General features: G+C 38.8%; 2 protein-coding genes across 3 annotated transcripts in view; both read left to right on the plus strand.

Annotated features, from left to right (window-relative positions):
* TRAPPC10 (trafficking protein particle complex subunit 10) overlaps nt 1-2,694 on the plus strand; it is a 43,830-nt gene extending 41,136 nt beyond the window's left edge. The window contains exon 23 of the mRNA XM_061359273.1: nt 612-2,694. Coding sequence (XP_061215257.1) covers nt 612-850 — 239 coding nt within the window. The 3' untranslated portion in view covers nt 851-2,694. The remainder of the gene's footprint in view (nt 1-611) is intronic.
* A 1,003-nt stretch (nt 2,695-3,697) lies between these two features.
* On the plus strand, nt 3,698-21,134 carry PWP2 (PWP2 small subunit processome component). Of its 2 annotated transcripts, XM_061359274.1 has the most exons (21): nt 3,698-3,763; nt 3,856-3,968; nt 4,849-4,943; nt 5,318-5,417; nt 6,432-6,575; nt 6,996-7,131; nt 7,761-7,981; nt 8,911-9,054; nt 9,781-9,851; nt 10,521-10,657; nt 11,783-11,931; nt 12,876-13,023; nt 14,204-14,354; nt 14,689-14,869; nt 15,676-15,823; nt 16,927-17,035; nt 17,493-17,558; nt 17,943-18,161; nt 19,288-19,438; nt 20,526-20,600; nt 20,770-21,134. In XM_061359274.1, exons 1-21 carry the CDS (start codon nt 3,746-3,748, stop codon nt 20,927-20,929), a joined length of 2,736 nt encoding a protein of 911 aa, XP_061215258.1. In that variant the 5' UTR covers nt 3,698-3,745; the 3' UTR covers nt 20,930-21,134. The 2 variants fall into 2 exon arrangements, with proteins under 2 accessions (XP_061215258.1, XP_061215259.1); XM_061359275.1 differs by lacking the exon at nt 9,781-9,851 and having other exon boundaries at nt 3,731-3,763; nt 11,832-11,931.
* Nucleotides 21,135-23,201: the final 2,067 nt, after the last annotated feature.

A 23,201-nucleotide genomic window follows, 5' to 3' on the forward strand; every position in this document is an offset into this window, starting at 1 on the left:
TGCACATCTACCGTGTCTTCATTAGCTTTTTAGAATTAATTTTTTTTCCCCCAGTTTTTGAAAGGATTAAATGTTGAAGGCCAGGTTGGATAGAGCTTTGAGCAGCCTGGTCTAGCAAGAGGTGTCCCTGCTTATGGCAGGGGGGTTGGAACTAGATGATCTTTAAGGTCCCTTCCAACCCAAACCATTCTATGATTCTATGAAATAGAAGCACTGTTGAAAATTTGTGGCATATAAACCATATTGGATGAAGAGGTTAAATTGCCACAGCCACCTAGTTTGTTTATCTATACTGCTGAGTAGTCCCAGAGCTGTAGTTGAGAATTCAGTCCTACGAAAAGCTTAGCATTTGTCAGCAGAGCTCCAGGAACTCTGTGCACCCTTCTAGCCTGTGACAAATGTGAGGTAATGCTACTTAAATTCTCCTTAGAAACCAATCTAATTCACTCTGTTAGACCTCTGTTGCTGGCCAAAAGTGTGCACAGGCTATTAACATCAGCAGAAATTACTAGTAACTGCTAACATGTGGCAAGCTGACTGTGTATCTGAGCTCTGATTAAAGTTGTTTAACCACTCCATGGAATAAAACTGCAGGATTTTGTTTTAAACAGATAGCTGGATTGAAAATGATAACCTCTCTGTGGACAAGAATGTGGATGATCAAGCTGACAGCAGCAGCATCAGGAGCAGAGGTAGCTTGCATTCTGCAGCTAGTGGGGAACACAAAGGTTTGCCAATGCCCCGTCTGCAACCCTTCTCATCTGGTCAGGTATTCAACTGCAGCATGGGTATGCAAATACTTGTCATTCCCAGCAAGGACGACCACGTTCTGGAAGTCAGTGTCACGTGACAACTCTATGAAAATATGGAAAACAAAACCCATTAGAAACTGGATATGAAAGCACTTTAAAGGATTATGACCCCGATTAGTCTTTCTTGTAATGCTCTTAACTCTAAGGAGATCTGTGGCACTCAACATGTACTGGCCATGGAAGCACCAGACAATTGTATCAATTTAAATGTACAGTGAAGCTTGTGTCAGCTAGTTTATATCGCCACTTTAGTAGGTTTCGTGTGAGCTATTGGGTTTTCTCCCTTCAGTCACATCCTGCTTCACAACACAGGGCAACAAAAGCAAAAAATCCAAATATTTGGACCACTTCTTTATTTTTTTGACTGGCAACTGAGAGATTCGTTTCATGCTTCCTACATATTTTAGAATTTAGAGTTGGACGATGTAATTATCCAAATCTTGGATTTTTATTTTAGTAATTTACAAGCCTTTCCACATGTGCCAGAAACACAACAAAGCGTACAACAGCACATTCCCTGGTGTAATAGTTGTTTTTCTGTTGGTTTTTTGTTTGTTTATCACTACTAATTCCTGCCATTGCAATTTTTTACTAAACTTCCATCATTTGCATACTTAGATGCATGGAAGAGCTACTGCTATAAACAATCTTAACTGAACAAAATTCCTTCATTTTTTGAGGCTTTCTCCTTCACAGAGTAGACACTGTGATGTCACGTATGATGTTTTTGGGGTGGGGGTTGGGTCATCCTCTTGCATAGTTCTTACCAAAGATATTGATAGAATTTAATAATAAAATATTTGGCTTATTGAATTCCCAGATTAATTCCTTTTATTACCATTTCTAAGTGGCTTGGTTTGCTGCCTCAATTTTTAAATTGGGGCAAAAATTTCAGTATGATGTGATACTTGAACAGTCAACCTTTCATCATAAAGGAGTAGTGTAATTATTACTGATTAGAGGCCAGACTTCCGCATTCATGATGGAAGAAAGAGGTTGGTTTGATACAGGAAAGCTTGCAGATGTAGAATAATTGTGAAGCAAAGTTAAAACATGTAACTTAAAGAATTTCATTATTTATATCTGAAATGTAAATACAAAAAATGTAAAAATAAAAAAAGTGTAATTTTTGTGAATGTTGCAAATCCACCTGTGACTGGAAAAATTACAACTCCCGATGTCCTGCTTCTGATATTGAAACTTGTGCGTTTAATGTGAGAATGACCTTTTCTACTTGCAGATCTATAATGGTGCGTTGTCAACAGACTCCACAGAGGAAAACTGTCCCATATCAAATACTTGTTAGTAAAACTAAAGTGAGGAACTGCTCATTAGAAAAGTTAATTGTCGGTGGTTTTGGGTTTGGTTTTGTTTTTTTTCCTCTAAACTCAGGTTCTGCTAAATTATAAAGGGAAAGAAAAAACTAAATGATCTTTCCCAAAAGAATAGCAATTAAGTTGAAAAATGAATAGACACCCTGCACTGGTCTAAACATTTTTTTTTAATTATTATTATTTTTTGTTTTTAAAAAATACGCCTAAATAGATGTATAAAGTAGACCTACTAGCTAAAACTGTCATGCATCTTCTTTCTGTGAAGGAATGTCCTATCTCTGTGGAAATCATACCATTTTATTCTGGATAAAACCCAAAGCATCATTTAGTGTGAATGACTCCTGGGATTCTTTGACTGGAAAAGGTAACAAGTTAGTGACTTTGACACTGCAGGTATTACAATTAATTCCATTTTCATGGTTTGCTATTAAATCATTTTTCACATTGTTCTGTAATATACTGTTAGATCAAACACATTGTACTAAGATTGTTTAATGAAATTGTAAGCGTTACAGTTCTAAATATACATGTTTTAAAAAGAAATCAAATTCTCTGCTGCTGTGACTTCTGTTGAACTTTTAAGGAGTGATTGCTTCATCTATTTTAGCCAAAGCTACTTTAACAGGAGAATGTTTTCTAAGCTTAACTGAGGGGCTGTATTTAGAACAGCACTTTAAAGCATGCACTTCAGCTGTATGATAGGGGTTGCCACTCTGAGAAGGAGCTGCCCAGCATGCACAGGGCCACCTTCAGCGCTGCCCCTTTTGAAATCATGGAATTGATGAGCTTGGAAAAGACCTTTAAGGTGCTAAGTTCACTACTAACCCACGTCACTAAGGGCCTCACCTATATGGCTTCTGAACACTTCAGGGATGGTGATTCCACCACTTCCCTTGGCAGCCTGTGCCAATACCCGATCACCCTCTCAGTGAAGAAATTTTCCACAATTTAACCCCCCCCCCCGGCACAGCTTGAAGCCATTTCCTCTTGTCCTTATCAGTTGTTATTTGGGAGAAGATACATACCCCCACCTCACTACAATCTCCTTTCAGGTAGCTGTAGAGCGATAAAGTCCCCCCAGAGCCTTCTCCAGAGTAAGTAACCCCAGCTCCTTCAACCGTTACCTATCACACTTACGCTCCAGGACCTTCCCCTAGAAGGGTCTTCACTTTCACGTCCCAGGCAGCCCCGCTGCCACTGGGCAGCCTCACACCCACTCACAAACCGCTACTCTCCGTTCGTACTGTCACTGCCTCCCCTTGGATCCCTTCACGGTCGGCAGCCCCGGGCCCAACATCATTACCCTGAGCGAATCAGAGCGACTGACCTCAAACGTGACCCTGACGGCGGAGGCCGGGTAATGGCATGGGCTGTGCCAACGCATAGGGGAGCAGACCGAGCGCTACAGAACGGGCTGAACCATGGAGCCCTTTGTTCCGAGCAACAGTTTCCCCCCTCCGCATCGGAAGGCCGGCGGGAAGGCACCGCCTCCTCTCCTTACGCATGCGTGGGACTTCCCGCGCCGTCGCTGCCGTGTTTCCGTCATCCCGCTGTGTTGGCTGTGGCTCCACGCGTTTCTCACGTGCGGCCGCCGCTGCCATGAAGTTCGCGTACCGGGTGAGTGCCGCCCGCGCGCGACCCTGCCGCCTTCTCACTGCCTTTTTAACCGCCATTCCCCTTTCCTTCTCCTTTCCCTTCTCCCTTCGCAGTTCTCCGGCCTGCTGGGCACCGTGTACCGCCGCGGTAACCTCAGCTTCACCCGCGATGGCGGCTCCCTCATCAGCCCCGTGGGGAACAGGATCTCCGTCTTTGACCTGAAGAAGTAAGCGAGGCCCAGTGTCTGTCTTTTCTCTCCATGCCTCCGGGGCTTCCCTCAGGTCATTGGCCTAGCTCTCCGCCAGTCCCTACCCAGACCGCCCGTGGGCGGCAGGGCACGGCGGCAGGCAAGTCCGTGTTGTCCATGGGAGGTGGGCACAGTGCTCCCTGAGCCGCCGCAGTGGCTGCTGCGGGCTGGGGCTCGCCAGGATGGTTTGCTGCGTAAAACACCCTGAATTACCGTGGCTTAGCGTTGAAAGGTAGAATCCTGCACAGCAGAGTAACCGTCGAGGCGTTGCATGGTGTAGGTTACTGTACATAGATCCGTGAGGAGTATAGGATAAGAAGTATGTAAAAGCGTGTGTCAGAAACAGAAAAAAAAGGAAAGATGATTTGTGTTGGATTCAGTTATATGATTTTCTCATGTGTTTCTGTGAGGCTACTGCCACAGGTTGCCTGGAGAAACTGTGGCTGCACCATCCGTGGAAGTGTTCAAGGCCAGGTTGGATGGGGCCTTGAGGAGCCTGGTCTAGTGGAAAGTGTCCCTGCTCATGGCAAGGGGGGTGGAACTAAGATGACCTTAAAGGTCCCGTCCAACCCAAACCGTTCTATGTTTTCTTGTATATGTCAAGGTCTAGGCTGTCACCTGCCCTTTCCTATAGGCCTGAGTTATGACTGATGCTCATTATGCTGGTATTCTGGTCAGGAGCTCATCTCTTACATAGTTGGTGTTTCTGGGATCGTGAAAGTTGAAGAAAATCACGGGGGTTTTACATCTAGGTGTATTCTATGGCTTTAAGGTATCAAACCATATTTCATTGTCACCGAAGGTGACTGTTATTTCTATTTCCTTGTACCAAATTTACTGTTTTATCTTTTTCTTGCAGCAATAAGTGTGAGACACTCCCACTGGCTACACGGCTTAATATTGTGTGTGTGGGACTCTCTCCAGATGGAAGTCTTGCCATTCTGATTGATGAAGGTACTTTTATAAAGGAGGCATTCATTTTGTAAAAGAGTATCATAAAAATACAGCCTTAAGAGGGGAAGGTGAATACCTAGTGTATTGCTAGGTATTCAGCCTTAACACAAATCAGAAGTGTTCTGCTTTAAAAATTATGTTAGAATTTCTGCAGAAGATATCTTCACTTACAGAACTTAAAAATAATTTATTTGCAGAATTTAGTTAGTGAATTGTAATTTTGATTTATTTTTCTTGTTAATAATATGAAGCACACTGTCATGAAACCTTTCTGAGGAGGTACTTCCCCCCAGAAAGAAACTAAAGCTTGCTAAGGTTATGGTTTCTATGGGAATTTGATTATTTCCACAATCCTTCTTTTTCTGTGCTTACAGAGGGAGCTGCCTTGCTTGTCAGTTTGATTGGGAAGTGTGTGATACATCAATTTTACTTTCACAAGCCAGTTCACAGTGTGAGCTTTTCCCCCGATGGCAAGTAAGTGAAATTGTGTGTGCTTTAGAACAAAACAACAGAAAGTACCCCATAAACTAGTTGTGATTTTGAAGATATTCTGACCAATCTGGGATGATCCTTACTGATTAGTGTAGGGGCATTTTATCTGTAAAGTTGAGAGGAGAAGAAGAAAAGCAAAGCCTTGGAAACAGATACTGTCAGGAAAGTTGCCTCTAACACGTGTTGTTTGTGGTGGGACTCTTTGAAACGTAGGTTTGCTGTAACTTTCAACTGCTCTTAATGTGTGGCATAAGGTGAAAGAGCCCGCGGGGAGACAGTGCTGCGGGGTTGCACGATGGCACTTGTGTCAGTGCAGTTTCAGTACTGACTTGGGTCAGTGTTTGGGTTAGTCTAAGACAGCTGTGCTACTGAAAGAGGCAGTTCTCTGAATCCAGTGCTTCTGTTTATATCCCTTGTATTTTAACTGCATGGTCACAGGTCTGAAGTGTGGTAACATAAATGTTCCAAGTGTCAGAAGGGTGAGAGGAGAAAGTGCAAAGCTCCCCTCTTGGTAGCATTTCTCAGTTGGGTTGACTTAAAGTGATCCTGAGTTTTTGAGTTAAAGTTGGAATCGCAGTTCTATGTTAGGGAATTATATTGGCAGCAGGCCCAGATTAAAAGATACGTGTAACAGGGGTGCAGATGCTTTGTGTTGCTGAAAGTGACTGATATGTGGAGGTGAAGAGAGGTTGAAATAGAATATCCTGGTTTGAATGTTTGAACTTTTTTTTCCTTTGTGAGACTTGAAGAGCAAGTATTTCATTATTAAACTGAAGTGATTTTTACTGAAGGTTTTCTGTCTTCCATCATGTAACTTGGGGGGTAATAACAATCTGGAAATATTTTTTTGTTTTTCATTCAAAAGCAGTCTATATTTATCAGTTCAATAACACAGTAACTATTTTTAACATTGTTTTGTTTCATTGTATTGCAGTCTGCACTGAACAGTTGTTTGCTTTAACAGCTTTGTGTACAATTTTTCCCCACACATGACAGGAAATTTGTGATTACAAAAGACAATGTTGCTCTTATGTACCATGCTCCTGGGAAGAAAAGAGAATTTAATGCATTTGTTCTGGACAAAACTTACTACGGTCCATATGATGAAACAACTTGTATTGACTGGACTGATGATTCCAAGTGAGTTGTTAAACTGATGCTCTGTCTCCCTGCTCATGTTGTTAATATTAGCATGCATGTCGCAGTCCTTTTTCTTTGCTTAATATTGTACTAGCTTTAAAAACCCTTTTTGGCTCTTCTGATTCTCATCTGTATTGAATTAAGAAAAATGTGTTTAGGCAGACTAGAAAGTATAAAATGTGCAAGGATCAGCAATGGATTTTTGCTTGAAAATGCCTAGTTATGTATAAAACGAACATATCTTAGGAATGTGAGCAGTCCATCTACCTTTGCTAGAGTTGCCAACCTCAGTTTAAAGCTCTGTTGCGTGTAAAATTACTTTTAAATTAGTGACTGGTGTCTTCTTGCTCATGATGTTCTCCACCCCATGAAAAGTTTTGCAAACCAGTATTCTAATTCAGATTGCCTTTTCTTTTATAGATGTTTTGCAGTAGGGAGCAAGGACATGTCTACATGGGTGTTTGGAGCAGAACGATGGGCAAACTTGATCTACTACTCACTTGGAGGGCACAAGGATGTAATAGTGGCCTGCTTTTTTGAAGAGAACAGTCTAGATGTATGTATGATCACACAACATTCTTAAGATTATGCTTCAACTATTTTAATAATAAAAATTGTCTATAGATAAGGATGATGACTGTTTTGATAATATCTCAGAATTTAGAAAACAGTCTAGATGTATGTATAATCACACAACTTTCTTAAGATTATGCTTCAACTATTTTAATAATAAAATTTATCTATAGATAAGGATGATGACTGTTTGTATAATATCTCAGAATTTAGAAAATCTGTAAGTAATATGTCTCAACTCCTCAGCTGTGATTGGGAGTTTGCAACACCACAAGTGTTTGAAGAAGTAAACTTTAGGAGGGAGAGTAAATTACTTAAAATAGCTCCCTCCAAAAATAACAGTTTTAATATGAAAAAAATAATTGGCTGTAATGGTAACTGGTAATCAAACTGCCATTGGTCTTTTAAAAAATTACCTGAGGGCAGGTAAAGTAAATCACCACTTCTCAGGGCAAGTGAATTTTTCTGAAAGCACCTTGAGTTCTAGAGGACTAAGCAATGTATTATAATAATAGAGTACAGATTTGCTAACTCTTCTGCTTGTTTGTATTTGTAACAGGACAGCAGAATACAAAACACAGGTATTGTACAATAATTCTGTTTGTGTTCTAGCTGTACACAATTAGCCAGGATGCAGCTCTCTGTGTGTGGCAGTGTGATACAGAGCTTGATGGCTTGAAGCCCATGCCCCCTAAAAATGCAGCTAGAGAAAAGGATGCAGCAGGAGATGATGAAGAGTTTCTTGAAGAACCAAAGGGTGAAGAAATTCATGGAAAAGCCAATCCAAGTGAACAAGAGACTAGACAAAAGGTTAAATATTCACGTGTTGCAAAGTAAGTGATTCAAGTCTAGAGACTTTGAGTTCTTGCAAGAAGAGATTGGTTAACTTCAAGAGGTGACAGCAGTGTTTGATGAACATAGTTCATCAGCCTCTTTGGTGAACCCTTTGGAGATGCTTTCCAGAAGGATCTCCATGTCTGTCAATATCAAAGGAGGTGTGGCTTACAAAGAGGATTGTAAGATAGTCAGAGCATTTACCTTCGATTGAAGAAGGGTAATGTTCATAGGCAGTCTCTTGTCAGTGGAGTTGAAGGAGATACAGGATGCATGTAGGGGCCATCTGGGAGCATCTGACATCAGGCTTCTGTTCTCAGTCTCTCTGACTGTCAAGGAGGCATAAAGTAAGTACCCTACCCCAACCCACGGTGGAATTAGCCTTGATGAACATCACTTCCAGACTGAAGGAATTCAGAGTATACAGCCGTTGGATAATGTTCAGATACTCTTTTCATGTGGTACTTATCTGTTTAATTCTAGTAAGGGATATAGCTACAAACTGAGAAGACCTTCTCTAGTCAATAGTATTTATGACTGTTGCTTCAATTCCGTGGCTTCAATTCTGTGACTTCAATTCCTCTGTAAGAGGACTCACATATAGAAGGATAAACAGTGAATGCATGGAGCCATCCACGTTAAGGCATTAGATAATAGGAAATGCAGAGTGCAGTCCCTTTCACTGTGTGTGATCAGGTGTCCCTTCTTGTAATCAGATTACTGTAGCAACTGTAAACATTGAGGAAAAGAAGAGAATTGGCTTTCACTACCTATGTAAAGTACATATATTTAGCAGTTTCTGGAACTACTGCTTTTTAGTTTTATTGTAGAGTACTTTGATCGGAATTATTTTACCTGTATTGAAATGCATCTGTAATTGCATGCTTTTCTTTCGCATTCAGTTTGCTTCTAACTTTTTTGATGCCAGGTATTTTTTCAATAAGGAAGGAGATTTTAATAACCTGACTTGTGCAGCCTATCACAAGAAAACACACCTTTTAGTCACTGGTTTTGCCTCTGGAATCTTTCACCTCCATGAGCTTCCAGAATTCAATCTGATCCACTCGTTGAGGTGAGGTATGGGGTTGTTGGGTTTTGGGTTTGTTTGGTTTTGTGTCAGGGATATGTTTTTTAGGGAGGTTTCTTATTTGAGAAATAACCATGTTTAATACTGAAGGATGAATAATCAGAGCACAAAAATCTTAAAACAGGAGTGTCTGTTTAGTATTGTAATTTCTGGAAAGGCAGAATCATAGTTAGACGTACCTAATAAATACGATACAGCTGCATTTGAGTGAGGAACTCGTGCATACTTAGTTGTTGGCTATAGGCTTCTTTAATATTGTGAACTTTTTCTACAAAGACGCTGAGAACAATAAAGACAATACTGGATGAAAGGGGGAAGTTCTGCTTATGTAATATCTGTAAATTGTCTCTAAGTTGAAAAAAAAAAAACATTTTCCATCGCTCTGTGATGCTAAAGAATGCATAATGTCCCTGCTTAAAAAATATTTTTTTTCTCTTTCTTGAACGTGGGGAGTTTTACTCTGTGCTGGCAAGTACATCTTTGTTTGGCGTGTGGATGTTCTCTCTTCATTCCAAATAAGGCAGTATTGCCTGTTTGATGTTTTTTAATATAACAAGGCAAGAATTTGTATGAGGTTTTTGATATTACAGTAATACAAAAGTTCAGTAATCAAAGAACTTGCTTGAACACAGGTAGTAAACCCCACATTTGAAGTTTTATCACACAAGGCATGAAAGCACAAGTTTGTTTATTGAGTGATTCTCTCTTCAGTATTTCAGACCAAAGGATAGCTTCTGTTTCTATCAACTGTACTGGTGACTGGATTGCCTTTGGATGTTCAGGTTTGTCAATTTTTTTGGTCTGTATTCATGGAAAAATGAGGAATGTTGTGGGCATGCAAGCCCTAATTCCTCTTACTCATCTTACCTCCAATGTTAGTTCTGTTAATAATTTATAGTCTCATCTCTGTAGCGTTTAGCTATAGTAAATAATCAGTTTCTCCGCACAGAATTCTTGTGATTCAGGAAAGTGTTGTGTTGACAAAGGCAAAAAAAAGAAAAAAAAAAGTGTCATGTATGAAAACTCTAGCAGAATTATGATAAAGCCCATAGCTTTTTTAATTTATAATATGCTTTTGTTCTGCACCCAGTCTCTCTTCCTTTGCCACTTGTTGCACATGTCATTTTTCAAAGCTGCCTGTATGTTCCAACGTTCCTACCCAGTCCATAATGGTTTGCATGGTAATCAAGATTATACCTGTATGTGCAGCCCTACTTTTCTTTCCATCTAATTTATCATTTGGTTGATAGCATTGCTGTTGTAGAATTGAGAATGTTAATGCAAGTGAACAGCTCCTGCTTTTTGAGGAAAGTTGCCTTAGGGAAACTTAGGGAAAGGGCTTTTGTTAGTATTGATAGAAGCATAATGCAGCCTGTCTGTATCTAAACATGCTTGCATTTGCAGGGTCATTGTATTCATAATTCTGGTTAATCCTTCTCCTGCATTTACAGGTTTGGGTCAGCTCCTGGTGTGGGAATGGCAAAGCGAGTCCTACATGCTGAAGCAGCAGGGACATTTCAACAGCATGGTTTCATTAGCATATTCTCCAGATGGACAATACATTGTAACTGGAGGGGAGGATGGGAAAGTAAGTGAGGCAGTAGTAATGAGATACCAACTTGAGTCTTAGTAACATAGTAAAGAGCTTGAATTTCCAATTTATCTAAAAAGCTCCTTTACTGTAAATTAATGTGTTTTTCTTAAAGTCAGAATTTTTTCTCCTCAAGTGTTCTTATTTTTCTCTTGGAAATATATATATATATTGATTTATTATTACTGGTATCCTCTACAGATTGCATCACTTATGCTATTTAACTGATGATTTTTTAATCGTTATAGATGGCAATCACCATAAACACAAAAAGATCTAATTCATTAACTGTTAACTTATGTATGCTTGTAGTCATTAAGTGAGATTTTGGAATGAATGAACTTCATCCAAATTCATGTCCTTTTAATAATTGGTTTTGATGTGAAATCAATTTAAAATTATTTATAAAATTGCAATCCCTAAAGAGATTTTTCTGAAATGGACCATTGCAGAAGCTTGGGGTTTTTTAAAGAAAAATTAGCTTCTTATGAATGACTTGTCCTGCAATGACAGATACCTTTGTTGCTTTTCTAAAGATGTTTTGTCGTGTAATCCCACAGTCTCTTGGCAGGTAAATGGGACAAAGTATCTTATTTCCTGTCAAAACTTGTGAATGTCAGAAAAAGACCTGCCGCTTCATGGTTTCTGCCATTTGGATACTAAATTGGCCAAACCCCAGAAGTCTCAAACTGCATGTAGTTAAAAGCATAACATCTTTCTTCAAGGGAAAAAAAAAACCCACCTAATATCAATTGTAACTTTTGGAATGGCTTTGCTAGTTGGTTTTGAATTTGACCCTTGATTAGACAGTCTGAAGCTTGGGAGCCGAAAGTGCTCAATAAGTGCTACAGCTTTCCAAGAAAATTAACCTTGTTTCAAAATTTTTTTTGTGTATCTCCACTTAGGTTTTTATGTTGTATGTGCATCTTCAGGGGTTTAATGATAAGCTGTGGCCTGTTTGTCTCACTTGTACAGAATTCCTTACCGATAGTTTCGAAAATCCTTTATGCTATTGCAGAGTTTTCTAAGACTGACTTCTTTATTCTTGTGCTACCTTACCTTTACGTTTTGTCTGAACTGGTTATGGACATTCTGATAAAGCTTTGCTTTTCTCTTGTGCAGGTGAAAGTGTGGAACACTTCAAGTAGCTTCTGTTTTGTCACTTTTACAGAACATACCAGTGGTGTGACTGCTGTAACTTTTACTTCCAATGGTTATGTCATTTTGAGTGCTTCCCTAGATGGAACAGTGCGTGCTTTTGATCTACACAGGTAATTCTTCATAAAACCTTTTGTGTGTCATGTAGTCTTTAGTTGTTACTAAGTAGTGTTTAGTCTGACCTAGGACTTTCTGAGTCTCATGCTCTGCCAGGGAGGAGGGGAAACCAGGAGGAAGCAGAGACAGAACACCTGAACCAAACCAGCCAAAGAGATATTCCATACCACAGCATGTCATGCCCAGGATGTAGAACTGGGCAGTTACCCAGAGGGCAGATCACTGCTGGGGTTGGGCTGGGTATTGATCGGCGGGTGGTGAGCGGTTGTATTCTCTTCCCTGTATTCTCTTCCCTTGTTATTTCCCTCATCATTATTATTATTGGTGGTAGCAGCAGTGGTTTGCGTTATACCTCAGTTACTGGACTGTTCTTATCTCAACCCGCGGGAGTTACATTCTTTGGATTCTCCTCTCCATCCCTCCAGGAGCGGGGTGGGGGAAAGGGAGGGAGGGGAAGGGGGGGAGTGAGAGAGAGACTGCGTGGTCTGATTTACAGGTGGGCTTAAACCATGACACGGCTCTTGCTTCATGTTTAGTAATTAGGAATTTTATCATTCCTACTACTCAAAGGGGGAGAAGGCAGCCAGAATAACAGAATGCTTGCCATCATTTTAGTGATGAGCTATTTTAATATAACTGTATACAGAACTGGATGTGTAAATGAGCCCGTGCTTTCTAAAGAATGGATGTATGCTGTGTGGTAGAAGAAAGCTCTTCTGTTTGAGTATTTCTGGCTGCTGTTTCTGCAAAGTTATGAATACCTTTTTTGAATCATAGAACTGTGCTGAGGCATTGCATTTCATTTTATGCAAATAATGTTTTTTTCCATAGATAGCTTAAAAGACTTTACAAGCAAGATGAAATACCTTTTCAAGAAAGTTTGTAAATCACATGTTTAAATCTACCTGAAACATTTTCATAATTTTCATATTTACCACAGATACCGCAATTTCCGTACCTTTACATCTCCACGACCAAGTCAGTTCTCTTGTTTAGCTGTGGACTCCAGTGGCGAGATTGTATCAGCTGGTTCCCAGGATTCCTTTGAAATATTCATCTGGTCAATGCAGAGTGGGAGGCTGCTAGATGTAAGGACCTACAGTGTTGGAGGGCTTGAATTTAACACATAATATACATCCTAAGTAACCTTGGGATTAATTGGAGGTTTTTAATACAACATTGTTTTGTTGTATTTGAGAAAGGGAGCTGCACTATGTTACTCTTGGCAATTTTTGATTGTTGCATGGAGGCTATACTTGATTTTTGTGGGGAAAATGTTTTTAGAATTTTGGAGTAATGAGCTCTTTCTAGCTGATGAAATAACACCAGTATTGCTGAGGTAACACATGGACATGAGAGTCTTTCCTCTAATAGCTCTTCAGAGATACTATTTTCTACATGTTTTTGGGTTGGTTGGGGTGGGTTTTTTTTCCAAGTAATGAAAAAATTTTAGGTGCTGTCCTAAGACTTTGGTACAGATTTCATGGACAGTTTTGCTGGAGCAAAGCAGGGCACAATTTCTTGTGTAGAAGATTTTTCTCGTGTAGGTGAGAAATAACCCACTGTCTTGCTGCTAGTTTGAAAAGCATTCTGTTCAGAGTAGATGTAATAAAGCAAGGGCATGGTACTTCTGAGCAGATCAAACTCACTTGCTGTTTTTAATTCTTAAGCATTATTGTACATCTTGTACAAGTAGATGAACTAAGCAATTTATGTATTTAATTTGGCATAGCTATTGAATACTGATCACTGTAGCAACTCAGCATATACTTGAGTGCATCTCCAGAGTTTTTAGTTTCTTTCCTTCTTTCGAGAAGAGCAGGAGCTCCATGCTATAAAAATCTGTATTATTCTTACTCACAGTTCTTACTAGTGTTTTTTCTTTAATATTTTCAAGTGCAAGACACAATGAATTATCAGAGCAATGACTTGCTTTTTCACAGCTGATCTGACTGTTCTGACATGGGGGTGGGGGAAACATACTGTATTCCTAAGTCTTGGTCTCTAAAGAGCCTATGTGCATGCATAAGAATGGTTGCAGAGGTCTATGCAGTGGTTGTACTTCAGTGATTTTAAAAAAATCCAAAAAACTTGTGAAAATGAAAAGTTGGGAATCACTGGTATGCATCATGCCACATGTGCAAAAGTGAACTCAAGCATATGTGGACAAGTCAGGCATGGTTTCATTGCTGTATTTAGAGTTTACTGAATGACTGCATTAATTTGTTTGTTTCACCTAATTCCATGTTATCATTTTTCTTTTATTAGGTCTTATCAGGTCATGAGGGCCCCATCAGCAGTTTGTCCTTTAACCCAATGAAGTGTGTTCTAGCTAGTGCCTCTTGGGATAAAACTGTCAAGTTATGGGATATGTTAGAAAGCTGGAGAACTAAGGAGACATTTATATTGAACTCAGATGGTAACCTTTACTTCATCTTTTATCAAATATGAAAATACTGTTAAAAATATTTCAAGAATGAACCAGGCAGATACAGACACTTACTCTTTGTAAAGAAAACCAAAAGTTGAGATAGTTCTCTGTAGTATTTAGTTAACAGTGCAAGAAATCTTTTTGATTTAATGCAGGCTTTAGCTTTATAATTAGCTAAACATTTGCATGTTGTTCAGAGAAAAAGCAGTCATGCTTGTTACTCTGAATCTTTTTCTAGTAGTTAAGATCCTAGAAAAATACAGTGTGTTTTATTTCAGAAATACCTGACAGCATTTTGACCTATTGGTCGAATTCTTTGCAGTTCTTGTTGTTGCTTTCCGTCCTGATGGCAAGGAGCTTGCAGTTGCTGCTTTGAATGGACAGATAACATTTTGGGATCATGAAAATGCAGTTCAGACTGGCTCAATTGAGGGAAGGCATGACCTTCAGATGGGAAGGAAGGAGCTTGACAAAATAACTGCGAAACAATCAGCCAAGGGAAAGTAAGTAAATGAGATTGCAGTGAAAAGAGGTGCCTTTTGAGTTGCTTGAACATTTGAGAGTGCATCTGCTGTTCAAATATTTTTATTCTGATGCTGGATTTTAAACAACTTCCTGTCAGTTATAAACGTGGGTTGCCAGCATAATACTGAGCTTCTCATGGCGAGTTGTTCACTTGCTAAATGTGGTAGGTTTTTAAGTGTGTATCTTGCTATGCAGGCACTAGTATGTAATTATCGTTAGTATCTAGAAACTGGTTTTTTTTTAAAGTTCTATATGCTGCGGGGTTTATTACACGTGCTACTATGCATATGAAGTAATGTCTAAAGGCAAGTTGTGTATTGTCAAAACGTGTAATATAAAAGTCATGTTTCATTCTTTTCTTTTTCCCTTGAACCTCTCCTTTTTTTTTTTTTTGCACTGCTCCCACTCAAAACAAAATGGAAAAAGGAAACAGTGACTTTTATTCCTGATTTTTTTTTTATGAGCTCTCAACCCTCTCTCTAAAACATATCGTTACAGTTTTTTCCCTAGCTTTTCTGACCGTTCACAGCGTAGGCTGTAGTTGAGAGCTCATTCATTGAGCTGACACTCAGAAGTATGGAAGTACTTCAGAAAGCTGTTGAAGTTCTGAATTATTTGCAGTTCTTAGTAAAGCACCAAGGACTTGATTGTGGTAAATGATTTTGTATGTCAAGTACATGTTGTGTGAGTGAAGATCTCCACTTTTCCTATGAAATGGTTATTCTTTTGTGTCTTCCAGCTCAAATGTGGCAGCGAAATTAACTACTTTCTCTTTTTTTACTAGATCTTTTACTACTCTGTGTTACTCAGCAGATGGTCAATCTATTCTGGCAGGTGGATTGTCAAAATTTGTTTGTATATATAATGTCAAGGAGCAGATTCTCATGAAAAAATTTGAAATTTCATGCAACTTTTCTTTAGATGCAATGGAGGTATGTGACCGCAGGAGTCAAGTTTTTTCACTCCCCCACCCCTTTCGTTTTGGTGTTAACATCTCATTGCGTGGGAATCATGGTTTTGTTAAGCAGAGGTCTGTTTTCTTAGTTTTCTGCAGGAGAGTAGTAAGGAAATATGTTACAGAAAACAAATAAAATTAATTAATTCCTGACATTCAGCTAGCTACTAAAGTCTTGCCAGATTGCAGTGTTTGTACTGAGTGAGCAGAACTCTTAAGCATAGTTAAGTCAGTTGGCACTTAACTTAAAATCGAAGAAAAAATTTAAATTATCAATATTTTATAAACTTTCCCTGGGTGTCAGTTGCTTGTATTAGCAGAGAAATGAAGGATTTTATTTTGGATGCAGAACAGCATCACTGAGCTTTACAAACTGGGTTTCTGAATATTGCCAAAAGCAAAATTTAAATTCCTTTAAAGTGAACGATGAAAAGCGTCAGCAAGAACAAAATTCTGGTAATCCTTTTTGACATCCCCTTGTCTGGAAGAATGAGGGTTATTCCACTGTTCATGTCAGGCTGTATTTGACTGGTTCCAAGTATGTTTTGGGTTTTTTTTAACAAGAGTGGAGCAGCCTTTGTTGCTCTGCTGCCCTCTTTTGTGGTAGCATGTCTCAACATGTGGCTTAAAAGGATATCAGAAATCAGATCACTAGAAAAGAGTCCTGGAGGGGATGGATGTTTTAAAATGGAGAGCAGGGAGGTCCCTGAAACATTTGCATAGCTGTCAGCCCTTCCATTAGTATCATGCAGTTATGGAACCTGAAGGGGAAGAAGAATAGGGTTGCATCTGAGGAAATAGTGTATCTCTTAAGTAGAACAACATTATAATAACGTGAAACCACAGTCCAAACTGAGTTATGCTGTTCTGAGACCTTAAGAGCAAAGCAGCCTGATTCTCATCTGTAGTTGGATGCTGTTGCCTGCTGTTGTGAAATAGGGTAGTTTCTCCATGATTTTGGAATAAAGTCAGCAAAATAATTACTAGATGACTACTAAATGTTAGAAAGAATTTTCAGTTAATATAGGTGTTTGAGAGGAGTTTCAGTGCAGTTGATGTGGAACTTACATATTTTTCTAGGAGTACTTAGATCGGAGAAAAATGACTGAATTTGGCAGCATGGCTCTGATTGATGGAGGAGCTGGAGATGAAGATGGTGTTGCCATTCCCCTTCCTGGAGTAAAAAGAGGTATGGTTTTTGATTTGACTGTCTTATTAGTTTTTTGTGGATCAAAACCTTTGACATAGGCTTGATACCAGATAAGAATGGTTTAAATTATTCAGCTCAGTTTTAAAGTTAAAATTACCTGAATGTTCTGTAGCTGCAGGAATCTGTTACATGAGTGTTCAGGTGATGGATAGGTGGGTCCTTTTGCATAGTAAAAGCAGCAGGAAACAGGAGGTCTCCTGGGTATGGAACTCAGCAGGGTTGATTTAATTTTCAAAGAGTAGAATTCAGTCCCACCGATTCAGCTATAGGATCTCTTGGGCATGGACTGACTTTTACTTACCTTGTCTTTAACTCTGCCAAGTTTTGGCATGTTCTGCATTATTTATCAGCATAATGATAACAGTGTAGTTAGAGTTGATAGCTAGACCGGGAACTTCGGTGAATATCTTAAATCACTTTTAAACTTCTCTTTTAGGTGACATGAGTTATCGACATTTTAAACCGGAAATAAGAGTGACTTGCCTGCGATTCTCTCCTACAGGTGAGTATTAACAATAAATACAGGCTTATTCTTTTCATTCGATATTAGGAAAAAAAAAAAAAAGAGTATTGGATGAGTAATACTGAATTACAAATGGCTTGGAGATGGTGTCTGTAGATGTTACACAGTGCTGCTAGGTTTGTAGGCCAGTTTCCCACGTAGTGGATAATTGGGAAATGGAAGCATACATCACGTCAGCATCATCATCAATGTACATCATTTTTTACAAGTATTGTCATTGCTGACAGGTCCATCAATGGTGCATGGCTTTCAGTCTTACCCACTTCCTATACATAATGAAGAGTCACCTATTTACCATTACTCTTTTGTTTCTTTCCTAGAAAACTCAGCTTTGTTCCTAAAAATTGTTGACTTCTCTTCTAGGACGAAGTTGGGCAGCCACCACCACAGAGGGTCTCCTTATCTATTCATTGGACTCTGGGCTAATTTTTGATCCTTTTGAGCTAGATATTGATGTCACACCCAGCAATATACGGAAAACACTGCATCAAAAGGAATACACTAAGGCTATTGTCATGGCCTTCAAGCTGAATGAAAAAAAACTAATTCAGGAGGTCATAGAGGCTGTACCTAGTGATGAAGGTGAGTAGATCTTCCATTAATTTACAATCTCTGTAAGCAGAGATGTGTAAGCTAAATAAGTTGAGCTGTAAAGGGCAGAGTTTAGCTCTTGGGGAGCTGGACGGGAGAAGTACAACATTTTGTATAAAAAAAAAAAAAAAGGCAAAACCCAACCAACCAAAAAAAAACCCAGAAGAAACACCACAACTTTTTAGTGCAGTGTTTTAATTTAATTTTACTTATTTACAGCATGCTTACGTATTAGCATGTAACTGTGTAAATTTTACCAATATCTGTAAATCTGCTGTGTAAATTTACCAATCTATCAACTGTGCAAATTTACCAATTTTACCAGTACTGTGCAAATTTTTACCAATTTGCAGCATGCTCATGTATTAGCATATAACTGTGCTGGCAGTTAACCAGATACTGGGCTGTAACGTCAAGGATGTAGTCAACAGTTTGAGGGAAGCGATTAGTCTTCTCTGTTGAGCACTTGTAAGGCCACATCAGGAGCCCTGTGCTTTGGACTTGACAGTACAAGAAAGATGTTGATACTCTGGAGCATCTGGTGGGGGGCTTGGAAAATTATTAGAGGGCCAGAGTGCATGACAGCTGAGGAGAGGCTTAAGAGAGTTGAGTTTGTTCAGTCTTCAAAAGAAAAGGGCAATATTTTTACTGCCTTCAAGCGCCTAACAGGTGTTAGAAAACAGAATTGAAGTTGCAGAATCATAGAATCACAGAATGGTTAGGGTTGGAGAGATCCTTCAGTAGTTACCTACTCCAACCCCCTTTTAATGACATACTCAGTAAGGTGTAGTTACACTGAAAGAGGAGGAGAGGGTGAAATTTCTAAAGGAGAGCTGATGGGGGAGAGTATTCTGTTAAGAGGAAGAACTTGGAGGCGAGGAAGGGCAGGGTGTTACATTCTTGCTTTTAAATACAGTAGTGATTGCAAAGCTCGAAGAGGAAAGACAGGTACTGTACCTTGAAATGCAATCAAGACTGACTTTTTTTTTGTTTGTTTTTGTTTGTTTCTTTGTTTTCGGGGGTTTTGGGTTTTTTTTCCTTCCTCATGCATTACTGTGGTCTCTTTCACATTATTCAACTTTGATGGCTATGGGCTTTTTTTCCTTTTTTTGTGCAGTTGATGTTGTCTGCTCATCACTCCCAGACCTATACGTGGAGAAAGTATTGGAGTTCCTGGCCTCTGCATTTGAGATATCTTGTCATTTAGAGTTCTATCTTATTTGGGCTCATAAGTTGCTCATGCTGCATGGACAGAAACTGAAAACAAGGTGAGATCTTGTGAAAGTCAAAACACAAGCGTTTTAAAATTGGTTTACCTGTCAGCGTAGGATTTGTACTTAACATTTGCTGACATTCAAGACAATGCATAAACAACAATTAAAACTACCTGATTTTTACAACTTCGTTACTAATGGTAAAAGTTACAGTTTGAATTTGATGAACTTAAAGGTCTTTTCCAACCTGAATGATTCTGTGATTCTAACAAGTGTGTATAATAGAATTGGAATGCATAATAGGAATTTTGAGGATAAATTGCAAAAAGTGTTTTGCAGCTATTACAGGTAAAATTTAGCATAGCTTGCTTAGCCTAAAAGCACATAAAGATTTGAAGAGTGAAGGTAGTATTTTAGAAATTGCATTTTTAAACAATTATGCATATTAATTGTAATGAAAAGATAATGTGCAGGTATGGACTGCATTTTTATAGGCTTATGATTATAGCGTGCACTCTTAGCTTGTTAGTCCTCTGCTTTTCTACATAGTTCCTTATAACTACATGGGCCTTGTCTGTGAATTACATTCAGCCAACCCAAAGTATAGAGTTTATAGACTTTCAGGAACAAAAACTAGGCAAATTTACAAATTTAAAATAAGTTAACTGAGAAGTAATATGAGAAGGAGTCTTGCAGTTTAAAAGAAATAGTGCATTGTTTAACACTTTTATTCCTTCAACATGGGTATTCATGTTTTAGTTACTTAAATGACTGGAACATATTTTCTCCTTTTCTTACTCTTGAAGTAGAAGAGGACAATTTAAAACAAACTGTTCCTTGTTCAGAAAGTATTGTAGTAACTGGAAGGAGCTGTTATCACTACATTGAGCAGAATGAGTTCTTCAAGCTGCAGTTTCACATTAGGAAAAAAGTGGTTTCTGGCAATATTTTATTTGTGTTGAGTATAATTATTGAAGGCTGAGTCAAAAGCAAAGAGCTTTTGTTTATTTAGTATTGTCTTAAAATGTTCACGCTGAAAAGTTAACGTATGCTTGTTAAAGTTTTGTGAGTACAGAAGAGTCCTAGACTTCCATTTGTACATACAAATTGCACTGCGAATTGCATGTTTTCTGCATTGAAGGTCAGTGAAGCTGCTCCCTGTGATCCAGTTCCTTCAGAAAAGCATCCAGCGTCATTTTGAAGATGTTTCAAAACTGTATGTGTTTTTAAATTTAGAAGTTTATATCAAAACCCTGCACAAAACTGTAGAGTAATTGGGGGGATACTAGTCTGGTGTTAGAACTTTTGATATTATCTTCTTTTAGAGGTGTTTTTTAAGAGGGAAATGAAATCTTATTTCTAACTTGTTCTATTTATTTTTACAGCTGTGAATGGAATATCTACAATATTAAATATGCATTGGCCATGTCACAACAGCGGGGTATGAAACGTCTGGCAGAAGAACCATCAGAAGATGAAGAAAACTTGGATTCTGATAGCGATTATCTTATGCAAGAAGTTCATAAAGACAATTCAAGTTCCTAGTTACTCTGTGAGAAGGAGAAGACTCAAAATTTTATGCAGTGGTATTCACTGAGAATGAGTGGCCCTCATAGTGGCACAATTTAGCTGCTCTTAACAGTGTGGATGGAGTTACATGTGAGTTAGTTGGAGAAATGTAGGTAGACAAAGTGCTATCCATGGCGTATTTGGTGTGCCCTTTGGCCGTAACAACTCAACAGCATTGATTTCTTAATTGATTTTTTTATATATAGATTATTGTTCCTGTTTTCAATAAGAAAAAAAATTCTTCTATAGGTGAAGTTAGGAGTCTGACTGGAAAAAAATGCGTTCTTTATTAAAAATGCATTGTATGTAGATGAAGTATTGCGAGTTCTGTAAGGCAGGCTGGTCATACTTTGGACTTTATTTTTTTTTAATCCTGTTTTAAAATCATTCTTAATTGGAGGTCTAGAGACTGCTCTCAAATGTTTTACTTGGTTTTAATACCTATGTGTTACTGGAATACTGTTTTCCAGTTCTATAACACCCAAATCTGATGAAGTTTCAACAGTGAGGATAAATGTATGTCCATAGCAATGTATATGGGAGAAAACTTACTGGACTGTACAACTTTTGCAGAGGTTTAATTATCCTGAGATACTGTAGTAAAAACTTGTTTGGAAAATACAAACTTAATGTAACTTAAACTTTAAGAGAACCTGGTACAAATATTTCTTTTTCTGATTAAAGCCCTTGTTTTGTTTTTTTGAAGTTTTTTTAATTAACATATTAAAACCTGAAGCAGTTGATTTCCTAGGGTTTTGTGAATTCATGTGGAATTGACAAGTAATGACAGTGAGGTCCTGAATACAAGGAACAATATGCATGCATGTAATACTTTCAGGCCACCTGTTGAAAGGGCTCTGTTTAATGAAGATACTGCAAATACTATTTTTATTTTTTTTTAATCTCCAGTGTATTCTGTTCTTCTGGATTTGTTTTCTAGTCGCTTTCCTCTCCTGGAATAGAGGAGAGGTATGAATAATAAAAACTGCTGAAGAAAAGACATGTACAGTCAGTTTGTAGAATTTCAGCATGTAAAACCAGGTTACACTTGCTACTTAAATAAAACATAACAAACATAAAAATGTGGTTTGGGGTTATAGTCTTCATGCTCAAAACATTTATGAAGATGAAGGCTTCTCAAAATGTATTTTAGAACGTACATGAGCCTTGAGAGGAGGTGAGAGGGGTAGTGTAGCACCAGTTATATATGACATAAGGATATGTTCTAGTTGCATTAGTCATTTGGCTTAAGCTGTTACAAGCTTCTAGGTAATCAAAGCATTTAATGATGCACATGAAAGCCAGTCCAATTTTCCAGTGTGCCCTACCATCTTCATAGAAAGAGTAATGATGATACACCAGGGTATAAGCCTGGTCCAAAGTTTGGCTTGATCCTTGTGCTTGCTGGCATAATTTGTGAGTCTGACAATGGCTCATGTGGGCTGGGGTTTGGTTTTGAACCAGTGCTTGATTTGAGCTGATCATACATAGATCATAGAATGGTTTGGGTTGGAAAGGACTTTAAGATCATCTAGTTCTAACCCCCAGTCGTGGTCGGGGACACCCCCCACTAGGCCAAGGTGATCAAGGCTCTGTCCAGCCTGGCCTTGAACACTGCCAGGGATGGAGCTTTTGTACCACTCTCACAGTAAAGAACTTGTATCTAATCTGAATCTCTCCTGTTTAAGTTTTAACCCATTACCCCTTGTCCTGTCACTACAGTCCCTAATGAAGAATCCCTCTTCAGCATCCGCGTAGATGCCTTCAGATACTGGAAGACTGCTATGAGGTCTCCACGCAGCCTTCTCTTGTCCAGGGTGAACAGCCCCAACTTTCTCAGCCTATCTTCATACAGGAGGTGCTCCAGACCCCTGATCATCCTTGTGGCCTTGTTCTGGACTTGTTCCAACAGGTCCCTGTCCTTTTCATGTTGAGGCCACCAGAACTGCACACAGTACTCCACATGGGGTCTCATGGGAGCAGAGTACAGATGTCTACATGTATTTCAACAGGACTGTCTTATATGTAGGTTTGTTTCCTTAATAAAGGAGAAGAGGGAAAAAAATGGAGCAGCTTTCACTGTTCACAAAGAAATTTATCAGTGATGAACCTCAACATTTATCCTTCTCTCTATTCTTTAAAAGCAAAACACTTTTGCACAAGATCCTAGAAAGAAAGAAGTGAATCTGTCCCTATATGTTGGTTTATTTAACCTGTTTATGTTAACAGTTACAGTCTCAGCAGCCCC

This window comes from Neopsephotus bourkii, unplaced genomic scaffold (assembly GCF_033783945.1).
Source record: "Neopsephotus bourkii isolate Nb327-2 ecotype Australia unplaced genomic scaffold, CSIRO-AGI_Nbou_v1 NB_962, whole genome shotgun sequence".
Taxonomy (NCBI): domain Eukaryota; kingdom Metazoa; phylum Chordata; class Aves; order Psittaciformes; family Psittacidae; genus Neopsephotus; species Neopsephotus bourkii.